Genomic DNA, 12,189 nt, shown 5'->3' with positions numbered 1-12,189 from the left:
TTGATGCATACAATATAATAAAATCATTCGTACTCTTCATATCCAATATTAAAAAGTCAACCCCCCCTCCCAAATCTTTCATTTATGTAAAATCAGGGAAAAATGATAACTATTCTTTACAATAATTTATCAATGGCCCCCACACATCCTTAAACTTATTAAAATAATCTTTTTGAACAGCTAACGCTCTTTCCATTTTATACATGTGACACGCTGAATTCCACCAAAAACTATAATTCAGTCTTTTCCAATTTTTCCAATTATACGTTATTTGTTGAATGGCAACTCCAGTCAGAATCAGTAAAAGTTTATTATTGTTGGAAGATATTTGGCTCTTAGCTTTCATAGGCATGCCAAATAAAACTGTGTCATACAACAATGCCACATGATTCTCTAACAAGCAATTTATTTGGCCCCAAATCGAATTCCAAAAATTCTTATATTTAGCCTACAATTGAAATTTTCAATTTGTTCAATCTTCCTATTAAAGATAGTTCTTTCCTTTACCGTCCTGGACGTTAACTCCTCAAGTTTTTCTGTCTTGTCAGAGACCTTTTTTAACTCAAGAAAAAATTCAGCTTTTGTCCCATCCAGTTTCCTCCCTAGATTTTCAACAGTACTCACAAGTGGTGAAATTTAATTTGAAGACCTTGATACTGTGGTGTTCAGTGTCTGGAGAGCTTCCCAAATGCTCTCCAGAGTAATTGCCGCAGGTTTCAATAGCTGGGGAGTAGTGTGCACTATCCTTCCCAGCTCTCCATGCTTCTCTTCAGGTCTCGTGGCTGTTGCCTCTTGGATTGGAGTTTCCCGAGTTGAGCACTCCTCGCTGTGAGCCACCAGCAATGCCGCGGCTGGAGCCAGAGGTGGCGGGGGAACAGAACCCGGAGGAGAGAGAGATGTATTAAACTCTAGCTCTTCAATGGCTCCTCCCACTGATGAGACAGCAGACTGCGCTTCGAGAGTTAATGGGGACAAAGTGAAGGTGAAACTCCCAAATGGACTGCTGAGCAGGGTTCAGGCCGCACATTCCCTTTTCTTTTCATGTGAGGCATTTCTTTGCTGGAAAATAGAAGTTGTAAAACCTTTTTGGAGAGAAAGCAGAGGAAGTTGCAGACCTTATCAAGAAACATACTGATACCATTGATGCTCTCTCCCAGTGAGTGCCTTATGCACTCTCCCCATCTGGGAGTTCTTGGTCAAGTCAAAACGAGCATCCTACTACTCTCATAAGTGTAGTTATGCTCCTTCTCGTCTCTCACTACAAATTCATTCCCAGCACACTTGTTCTCATCAACAGTGTGCATAGATGACCCTGCTGGCTCCCCAATCAAAACAAGGGACAATTTTTTTGACTGGCTTAGCAGAGCATAGCCGCAGTCAAAGTAACCGTTCCAGATCTACCAGTAGGCAGGGAGACTGAAGTTGTTTTCAAAGAAAGGTTGCCCCTTGTAAATTCCAACCGATGAGTTTTACAAATGGTCTACATACACACTCAATTGGCAAGAAAAACCTTCATGTTGCCTCCTCCCCTCCCCCAATAACTACTTTTTGCAACTTCTAGAAGAACACTCCACCTTTCTAAATACTAATTCAGCTGAACCTATTCACCAGGGAAAGAAGGGCTGGGATTCTATTCAAAGTACTTCCTTATTCCAAAAAAAGACAGGGAGGATGTGTCCCATTCTAGACCTAAGGGCTCTGAATAAATATCTGACCATAGAAAAGTTCAGGATGGTTTTCCTAGGCTCCCTTATCCCAGTGATTCAGGAACAAGATTGGTTATGGTCCCTGGACTTAAAGGATGCCTACACACATATCCCGATACTTCCAAACCTCAGGAAGTATTTCAGATTTTGGGTGGGAACACATCACTTCCAGTATCACACATTGCTCTTTGACCTCACGTCAACTCCCAGGATTTTTACCAGATGTCTAGTGGTAGTCACTATATTGTTACACAGACTGGGAGTCCATGTATTCACCAGCCAATCATCCAAGTAGGGAAAAGAGCATGTCGAAGTAGAGTGTTTTAGAGTAAATGTGGTGAGCTATTCAGGTATTAGAGCTACTAGGGTTCATTTTAAACTATATTAAGTCCCACCTGACCCCCCCTCCAATGATTGGAATTTATAGGAGCCTTGCTGCCACAGTGCATGCACGAAAACTTCTACATGTGACTTGGACAAACATATTGGTTGCCGTAGCCACTCAGTTTTGTACCTGCCAGCAGGTCACAGCTCGGCAGATGAGGTTACTGGGCTCCGTAGCTTCCATAATACATATCACTCTCCTGACACGAATACAAATGAGAACAACCAGTGGACCCTAGCTTCCCAGTGGTCTCAGACCTTTGGGAACTACTACTACTAATCACTTATATAGCACCGAAAGGCGTACACAGAACTGTACATTTTGACATTTATAGACTGTCACTGCTCGGAAGAACTTATGATCTAACTTGAACAGACAGACATGACATATAGGGTTGGGGATGCAGATCCCAAGGTGAGAGGAGTTGAGTTGAAGCACTCTTGAAGGGGTGGGCTTTTAACTGGGCCTTGAACACTACCAGAGATGGAGCCCACTGTAGGGATTTGGGCAGCTTGTTCCAAGGTAGAAGGGACAGAATCTGGAGTTGGCAGTTGAAGAGAAGGACACCTAGTGGATGTCTTCTGGATAATACCAGAACTTGTGAAATCCCTGATCTGGTGGACAATTTGAATCAATTTGACCGTGATACTATCATTCTAAAATCTTCAACACCACAATGTGCTGACTGTATATCCAACGTTGGCTGGGGAGCTCATATGAATAGGCATCACACTCAAGGTTCTTGGTCAGCTTAGGAGAAAGCTTCTAGGACATCAACTTCTTGGAGCTCCAGGCAATATGGAATGCTCTAAAGGCTTTCAGAAATTAGCTTATCAACAAAATTTGTTCGGACAGACAACCAGGTTGCAATGTAGTACACCAACAAGCAAGAGGATACGGGAGCCTATCCTCTGTGTTAGGAAGCTGTCGGTATGTGGAATTGGGCTGTCCAAAATAGGGTGGTTCTCAGAGCCACATGCCTGGCAGGGAAATCCAACAGACTGAGCATGATCACACAACCTCATGAGTGGTCTTTCAATGCGGGCAGTGCCTGGGAGATCTTCCGAGTGTGGGGCACCCTTTTTATGGGTTTTTGTTGCCACTCCATTCAACCACAGTACTGCTCCAGACTCAGGTCACATGACAGATTAGTGGTTGGTTCCTTTCTCTTGCATTGGGGAACAGGTCTTCTGTATACATATCCTCCCGTACCTCTTATAGGGAATACTTTGCTGAAACTCAAGCAAGACTGGGGAACCATGATTCTCATTGTGCTGTATTGTCCCAGATAGATATAGTTCTCACTTCTTCTGGAACTTCAGTTGAAGAACCATAGAGACTGGAATGTTTTTCAGACTTTTATCATCCAGGACAAGGGGTTTCTTCTACATCTCATTCTCCAGTCTGGCTCTCATGGATGTTGAGAACTTAGAAATTGCCTCCTTGCACCTATGGCGGGTGTCTCCAAGGTTCTGCTGGCTTCCAGAAAAGGTTCCACTAAGAGATATTCTTCTTTTGAATGGAGGAGGTTTGCCATCTGGTGTGATAACAAGGCCCTGATCCATTTTCATGCCCTATATAGAACTTGCTTGAATACCTTCTCCACATTTTTAAGTCTGTTCTCAAGACCAACTCTGTAAAGGTTCACCTTAGTGCAATTAGTACTGCTTATACTCATGTAAGTAAGCCTGTCTCTGGACAGGCTCTAGTTGTTAGATTCATGCAAGGTTTGCTATTGACAAAGCTCCCTATCAAGCGTCCAACAGTGTCATGGGTTCCAAGAGAGATCTGGGAAATTACAGAAAGGTAAGCCTGACTTCAGTATCGGGCAAAATGGTAGAAATAATTATAAAAAATAAAATTGTGGAACACATAGACAAAAATGATTTAACGAGACAGTCAGCATGGGTTCAGCTGGGGGAGATCTTGCCTCACCTATCTGCTTGACTTCTTTGAAGGTGTGAATACTAGTGCTGCCCGATTCAGAGAAAAATATTTTGATTTGATTCACCCTATTGAATCGATTTTTCGATTCGATTCAATTCACTGTTAATTACACAGCTTTTTAAGTTTAAACATTTTATTTAGCCAAGGCAATGTCATATCAAAAATTCCCAGCTTCCATCCCCAGCCCCCCTGCCGATTTCAGCTTCCAGCCCCCAAGACTCACCAGCCCCCCTGCCGATTTCAGCTTCCAGCCCCAAGACTCACCAGCCCCCCTGCTGAATCTCAGCTTCCATCCCCAGCCCCCCTGCCGATTTCAGCTTCCATCCCCAGCCCCCAAAACTCACCAGCCCCCTGCCAATTCTGAGCACTCCCTGCCGATTCTCTGCCTCCTGCCGATTCTCTGCCTCCTGCCGATTCCGAGCACCCCCTGCCGATTCTGAGCACCCCCTGCCGATTTTCACCCCCCCCCTGCCAGTTCAGATACTTACTTGACTGGATGTGGAATCGCGGGGAAGAGAGGAGAAATGCGGAGACAGCCAAAAAATACCCTTTGCTTCCGACTGGTCTGCTGCACGAGGTCTGCTCGCTCCCCCTAGACCAGGGGTGTCCAATGTCGGTCCTCGAGGGCCGCAATCCAGTCGGGTTTTCAGGATTTCCCCAATGAATATGCATTGAAAGCAGTGCATGCAAATAGATCTCATGCATATTCATTGGGGAAATCCTGAAAACCCGACTGGACTGCGGCCCTCGAGGACCGACATTGGACACCCCTGCCCTAGACGCTCCCACGTCCTTTCGTTTCTTCTGATGTAACTTCTGGTTTTTCAAAACCAGAAGTTACATTAGATGGGAGCGAGTCCGGCGGCCGGCAGTGAAAAAAGAATGAACTTTAATTGGGATGAATCGGTAAGTCTGGTTTTTTTACAAAAACGAACCGATCTGATTCACCTGATTTGAATCGGTGAACCGATTTGAATCGGGCAGCACTAGTGAATACACATGTGGATAGAGGTGAGCCAGTTGATATGTAGTGTATCTAGATTTTCAGAAAGCTTTTGACAAAGTTCCTCCAAAGAGGCTCCTGAGAAAATTAAAGTTCAGTTGTGGATTAGGAATTAGTTATCAGATAGAAAACAGAGGATAGGGTCAAATGGTCATTTTTCTCAATAGAGAAGAATAAACAGTGGAGTGCTGCAGGGATCTGTACTGCGACCGGTGCTATTTAACTTATTTATAAACGATCTGGAAATTGGAACGACGAATGAGGTGATTAAATTTGCAGACGACACTAAACTGTTCAAAGTTATTAAAATGCATGCAGATTGTGAAAAATTGCAGGCGGACCTTAGGAAATTGGAAGACTGGGCATCCAAGTGGCAGATGAAATTTAATGTGGACAAATGCAAAGTGATGCATATTGGGAAGAATAACCCAAATCACAGTTACCGGATGCTAGGGTCCACCTTGGGAATTAGCACCCAAGAAAGGGATCTGGGTGTCATTGTAGACAATAATACAATGAAACTTTCCGCCCGATGTGTGGTTGCGGCTAAAAAAGCAAACAAGATGTTAGGAATTATTTAAAAAGGGATGGTTAAAGACTATAGATATTATAATTCCTCTGTGCATTGCTCCATGGTGCAACCTCACCTGGAGTATTGCGTTCAATTCTGGTCTCCTTAGCTCAAGAAAGATATAGTAGCACTAGAAAAGGTTCAAAGAAGAGCGACCAAGATGATAAAGAGAGTGGAACTCCTCTCGTATGAGGAAAGACTAAAAAGGTTAGGGCTCTTCAGTTTGGAAAAGAGAAGGCTGAGGGGAGATACGATTGAAGTCTACAATAGGAGGAAATACTTTTACACTCAGAGAATAGTTAAGCTCTGGAATGTTTTACCAAAGGTTGCAGTAAAAGTGGATAGTGTAGCTGGTTTTAAGAAAGGTTTGGACAAATTCCTGGAGGAAAAGTCCATAGTCTGTTATTGAGAAAGACATGGGGGAAGCCTCTGCTTGCCCTGGATCGGTAGCATGCAATGTTGCTACTCTTTGGGTTTTGGCCAGGTAGTAGTGACCTGGATTGGCCACCGTGAAAACGGGCTACTGGGCTTGATGGACCATTGGTCTGACCCATTAAGGCTATTCTTGTGTTCTTATGAGACCTCATATCATCCTCACCCAGCTGATGAAAGCTTTTGAGCCACTGAATTCCTGTGCATTGAATTACTTGATCTGGAAGGTTGTGTTTTTGCTGGCAGTGACATCAGCTTCTAGGGTCAGTGAGCTTCAAGCCCTAGTGGAGGATCCACCTTACACTAGTTTCCTTCACAACAGAGTAACTCTCTGCACACAACCTAAGTTTCTTCCAACTGAACCAGTCTATTGTCCTGCCAACATTTTTTCCCCCAAACCTCATACCCATTCTGGTAAAAGCGCACTGCATACTTTGGATTTCAAGTGAGCATTGGCCTTTCATATTCAGTGGACTAGACCCTGCAGAAATGCCATTATGGTTTTTTTGACTCTGTAGACCCTACAGACATGCCAATTATTTTTTGTTTCTTTTGATTCCAACAAGATGAGGGCTGCCATCAGTAAACACACTATTTCTAATTGGCTGGCAGATTGCATCTACATATAACATACCGTCGTAGTAAATAACGGCAGATAAAGACCTGAACGGGCCATCCAGACTGCCCATTAGTTATTCTCATTAAAAATACATGATTAAATTAACTTTTTTCTTATTTGATATTTCTGGGCCATAGACTAAAGTCCCTCTGGTAGTGTCCTAGGTTTCAACTGCTGAAGTTGCCATCTAAGCTTACCCCAGCCTATCCATCCACCCTGTTGTTTGCAGGATATCTACTGTAAAGTCTGGGGAGATGGAGCTGCTGCTGTTGGGTGGGGAGAGGGAGCTGCTGGGGAAAGGAAGGGCCACCATTTTGAAGAGCCGGGCCAGCTGGCCTGAGGGAGTAGACATCCCTCCGGTCAGCCATCTGAAAGTAAGGTAAGGGGGTCATTGGAGGCATGGGGGTGTGTATTGCATGTCGGCAGGAGAGCATGGGCATCTCTCAAACTGCTGAGGAATTTGGGGAAGTGTGTTGGTTGGTGACAGGTAAGATTGGGTATCTCTCCCACCTTCCAGGGAGTGTTGGGTATTTTGTGCTTGGGGCGGGAGAACATGGGCATCTCTTCTGCTGCCAAAGACGGTTGGGAGGTTGTGTTTGGGCATCTCTCCCGCCGCCGGGGGGGGGGGTCTTAGGTGTTAGGTGTTTTGTTTCTTGGCAGCGGGAGAGAGAGGGTTATTTGCGGCTCTTTTTTTTTTTTTTTTTTTCTTTTATTCTGCGCATGTGCTCATCGCTATCACCAGTGATTGGCACATGCAAGCTTAGCAAATCTTTGCTACTCTCCACCAACCTCATTTGCATGAGCATTTTTGGGAGAATGACTCGCTTTCTTAAAATCACTACTTTAATGGCTGCGATAGCCCATCGGTTTTTAACGCAACTTTTATTGAATCTAGACCTTGCTATTTAAATGTTTTAGGGCCTAGTATATTATTTACAGTGCATTTTTTTCACACACAAGATTGTTTTGCAGTGGAGGGATGTGTATTGGCCTTACTCTGAGGCTGGTGCATTAGTTAACTGCTTGTTTAATCCTATGGTTTATATAAGTGATTGAGGGGGCAATTGTGTTTCTCTATCTTACTTTTAAAATTATTTCAAGAGGCAGAGCAGGATGGCAGCTTGAGCAGTTACGTGTTCATTTAGCTGTTAGCTTTATTTTTCTACACGAAATGCCTCCTAGGTAGAAGGAGAAAGTGTGGGTCTTTCCACTACAGGTTTTGTTGAACCCCTTGTCTCAGCAGAAACTGGATGCATGCATAAATGGCCTGTGGTCCAGCGATGCCTGAGGATATTTTGTTGCTGCATTGGGGAGAGGAGGAGCCTCTCCACCACTTGGTGGGAGTTTGTAATTTTTTTTTCTAGTGCAGTGTCCCACAAACTTTTCAGCGTGGCAGCACACTAAATCCGGTGCCCCAGCTGGAAGGCCTCTGGAAGTGCGCAGACATCAACCCGATGACATCACACGCATTAATGTGATGTCATCACATTAATGCATGCACGGAAGCCCTTTGGCCACGACCCTGAACCTGTCACTTTGCCAGTGGGGGATCCTGGAGGATGGGAGGTGCGAGAAGAGGAGAAGAGTCGCCAGCGCCGGCTGGCTGCCTACAGGACGTGCCTCTCATCGTGAGAGGCACATCCTGTAGGCAGCCAGCCAGCGTTCTCCTCCTTACTGGCATCTCTGGGCACACCTGGAATCTGCTGCAGCACACAGTTTGCGATGCACTGCTATAGAGCATCTTTCTCTTTTGCATGGAGGCTGTGTGAATGCGTCTGTACTGGTGGCACCAGATGTTGCAGATTTGGAGAATCAGAAGCAGACTTATGTTCACCCCTACTCCCCTCAAAATTCTTATCTTAGCTCTTTAATTGATTCTTTCTGAACTTCCACCTCTGTACAACCAGGTATATAGAACCATAAATTACAAAATGACCATTAAACATTCAAAACCCTGATTGAAACTGCATTTTAGGAGCATATTTTTCTAAAGGCTGTTTCTAATATATGTGCTACAAAGTAAATATATTTCCTGCATCCTAATGAGTATTTTGCAAACTTCTTTAATAAAATAATTGGGAGATGTATACATCCAGATTGCACATCCCATTTCCAACCTAGATGTATGTAAAATCAGGTTTGAAGGTCTCATTTTGGCCACAATAGTTACTAAGGAAAGGAATAAATGTTTTATAGCAGATGAAAATGAGATTAGATATTTAAATTGTATGTGTGATTTTCTCTTGAAGTGCAGTGAATCTTTAAAACTCATGTTTTGTATCTTCTGATTCTAGTTTTTTATGAAAGCAACACAGCTTGAACAGATGAAAGAAGATTATTCCTATATTATGGAAACCAAAGCAAGGACACATGATCAGATAAAGCAAGGTATAGAGGTATGTATGTTTTGGTTTTTTTTTAACTGCTGGCATAAGTCCATCTGACTTGCTTACAGACAGTATTTCATGCAGTTATGATTCAATTGATTATGAATTTCAACCTGGCAGTTTGTAACAATTCACAATCTTCTGGGAGAAAATATTGATTGTATTGCCGTTGCTACTGTTAATATTTGTTGGTGCTACATGAAGCAAAATTAAACTGACTTCAGATGTAAATGGCTCTTACCATTTTAGCTACAGGAAGCAGTGCCATACATGATTGGACAGAGGAGGTCTGTGTAGGAATCTTATAACATACATAATAAGATGTTAAGGTATAGCATATGTTGCAACTAGATAGTGCAGAAATATGAAGGCTAATTATATATGGATTCTTGGCAGATTCTAGCCAGTACTAAAGTACAAAGGGCAACAAAAGGGATCACAGAACAATAACTAACTAACAGATGCAAAGACAGATATATTTTGGGTCAATGCATGTGTGCTGAAATACCAAGTTAAAAAAAAAATTAAGACTTCTGTGTTCTTTGCACTCACATATAGTAAAGGAGTGTTGATATTTACTGCTTTGAATTGAGCTTTAAGGGCATACATGCAAGTATTTTGAGGTGTTGCTGTATCGGTAGAAAAGGATAACTGTTAAATAGGTAAGATTTAAAAATAAGTAGTAGTTAATAAAAAAAAAAAAAACCCTTCTGTGCCTCTTTCTCTTTATTATTTGATAATAGTACATAATTTGATAATAGTACATAATTATCAAATGTCATTGCTCTTGCTACAAATATCTTAAGTTTGTCAAATAAGCCAGCTTTGGCTCACAGTGTTCTAGCTGTGGTCATCATAATTTTTGCCCTTATCATCACCTGCTGTTTCAAGGGTATTTATCAGCTATCGATTCTTAGTCAGTCACGCACTGACTGGAGGACAGACAATTCAGCGCAAGCACCAGCGCGCCGCGGGAAAACTTAGTTTTAAAGAGCACCAAAGCGGGATGTGAGTGGGGAACCCCCCCACTTACTGCATAGTGTTTGCGCTGCTGTTGGGGGAGGGGGGTTTGGGGGGTTGGAACCCTCCATTTTAAAGAAAACGGAACTTTTTCTGATTTTGGGGGGGGAAAAGTTCCGTTTTCTCTATAATGTGGGGGGTTGCACCCCCCACACTCCCCCCCAACAGCAGCGCGAACAGTATGTAGTAAAGTGGGGGGTTTTCCCCCCACACCCCTCTTTGGAGCTCTTTAAAACTAAGTTTTCCCATGGCGCGCTTGTGTCTTGCGTAGAATTGTCAGCGCTCGATTGTCGGCGCGCTGGTATTTGGCACGCGATTGTCCCGTCACCTCAGCTATCGATTATTCAAGCCTGGCTATGGCCCAGATTCACTAAAGATAGTGATTCAATCGCTGTTGGCCGATTCTCTGGCCGATTTTGAAACAACGATTGATTCACTATCTTGTTTGCATGCAGATGATTTGCACAGAGGTGCAAATCATTTGTATGCAAACTTCCTGACTCAATCGCTTAGTGAGTGATTGAGTCGGGGCAGAGCCCTGACAGTAGTGACAGGAGAAGCACCATGATATGTTATATGGACATATTACCTTAGGAGCTCCAAAAAGAGACTCTTCGGCATAATTCAAGTGTTGAGATGAACTCTAACAGTAAATCTAGAGTTTGAGATCATTACCAATATACCTTGTAATGGTAAATACAAAACTAACTCATTGGAAGATGTTACCCAAAGTAATCATATTGGCTCAGGGCAGATGGATTCAGCAGTTTAGCCCAACTACTCTTTCTGTTACATCCCTTCCGAACTCAGTACGTTAGGTGTTCAATCCCTTCCCGCAATCAGGGAGTTGCAGAAATCCAAACACCTTTTCTGAGTACATGCTCCTTCTACCTCAGAGAGAGAGTTAGAGCCCCATGTAGTTTTCAGTTTCTGCAAGCAATCCGTCTAGAATTCTTTTGGATTTGCTCTGCATCTTTCTCTTATTTTTTTCACTTACAGTTTGTCTTTTCGGTGGCTTGAGTGCCTTGAGGAGGAAAGGATGTAGTCCTGCGGAGCCGGACTGCTGCTTCACTGAGAAGCTTCAGTGGATCTGTGGAGCCAGCCTGATGTTTGCCATCCTTTTTGGACTTGGAGTCCATTCCCCTGGAAGCTCGCTTGCCTGCTGACCTTGTTCGGTTTAAGCACAGACTGTATATGTTCTGAGTAAAACTCCTCTGGGTTTCAGGTTTCAGGCTGCGTTTCCTACCTCGGTCACGTGGAGAGGATCCATGGGGCCAGAGGTTACAGTCTGATCATTTTAGAGCTATTCTGAAGCAGAAAATCCTTTTCCTTCATTCAGCTACAGTGAAAAGAGCTGACAGGCAAGGAACTTCAGTGACTGTGAGTACACCTCCATTATTTCCTATGGGAACATTGGGGGTGGCTGTAAAACTCTCTAACTCTCATATTTGAGGGTTTCTGAGGGTTGGATTTATGTTTCCCACCTCCCTAAACCCCAAATCGCTATTTTTTATTTTCGGATTTTGTTTATTTTTGCCATTTTTTGGTACAATTTGCTGGTGGTAGCTATCTTGGATTTCTATCGATCTTTTTATTTCTACCTCAAAACCCCTCAATTTCATTAATCTTTTGGGATGGACCCCCAGCCCCTAATCTATCAAATGTGTGCATTGATTGTGCCAAATTGTCGCCGAATCAGCAACCGTGTACCGTGTGCCACAGCACACTGGGGGAGGGGGGCAGGAGTTTGGGGCTTTACCTCCTTCAGGTCCATGATTTGGAGAAAAATATACCACCCAGAGGCCAGTCTGAAGCCAGGCACCAAACGCCAGCGTTACGAGTCTGGGAACTCTTTTTGGACAGAGCAAGCACATAAGTAGGGCCCTACAGTGGACAAGGTGTGAATTTTCACTGGACTTTTTTTCGGCTCCTCTTGAAAGTTTATTCTTTGGAACCAGCTTGTGGGACACAGCCAGTGGACGTGTTGGTTTCTTCTGAACCAGTTGCACCAGTGGCAGAGATACCGTTTCAGGAGCCCTCTCATCTGGCTATGGCAGAGCTCGATTGCATTATGCCATACAGATATTATGCTGCTTTTGTGTCTCGACACTGCTTCAAC

General features: G+C 43.5%; 1 protein-coding gene across 1 annotated transcript in view; it reads left to right on the top strand.

Moving 5' to 3' along the window:
* SMC6 (structural maintenance of chromosomes 6) overlaps nt 1-12,189 on the top strand; it is a 295,141-nt gene that overhangs the window by 79,799 nt on the left and 203,153 nt on the right. The window contains 1 exon segment of the mRNA XM_033937259.1: nt 8,958-9,059. Within this exon segment, the coding sequence (XP_033793150.1) occupies nt 8,958-9,059 (102 nt within the window).

This window comes from Geotrypetes seraphini, chromosome 3 (genome assembly GCF_902459505.1).
Source record: "Geotrypetes seraphini chromosome 3, aGeoSer1.1, whole genome shotgun sequence".
Taxonomy (NCBI): Eukaryota; Metazoa; Chordata; class Amphibia; order Gymnophiona; family Dermophiidae; genus Geotrypetes; species Geotrypetes seraphini.
Note: the sequence above shows the minus strand (reverse complement) of the source record. Positions and strands in the feature narration are given on the sequence as shown.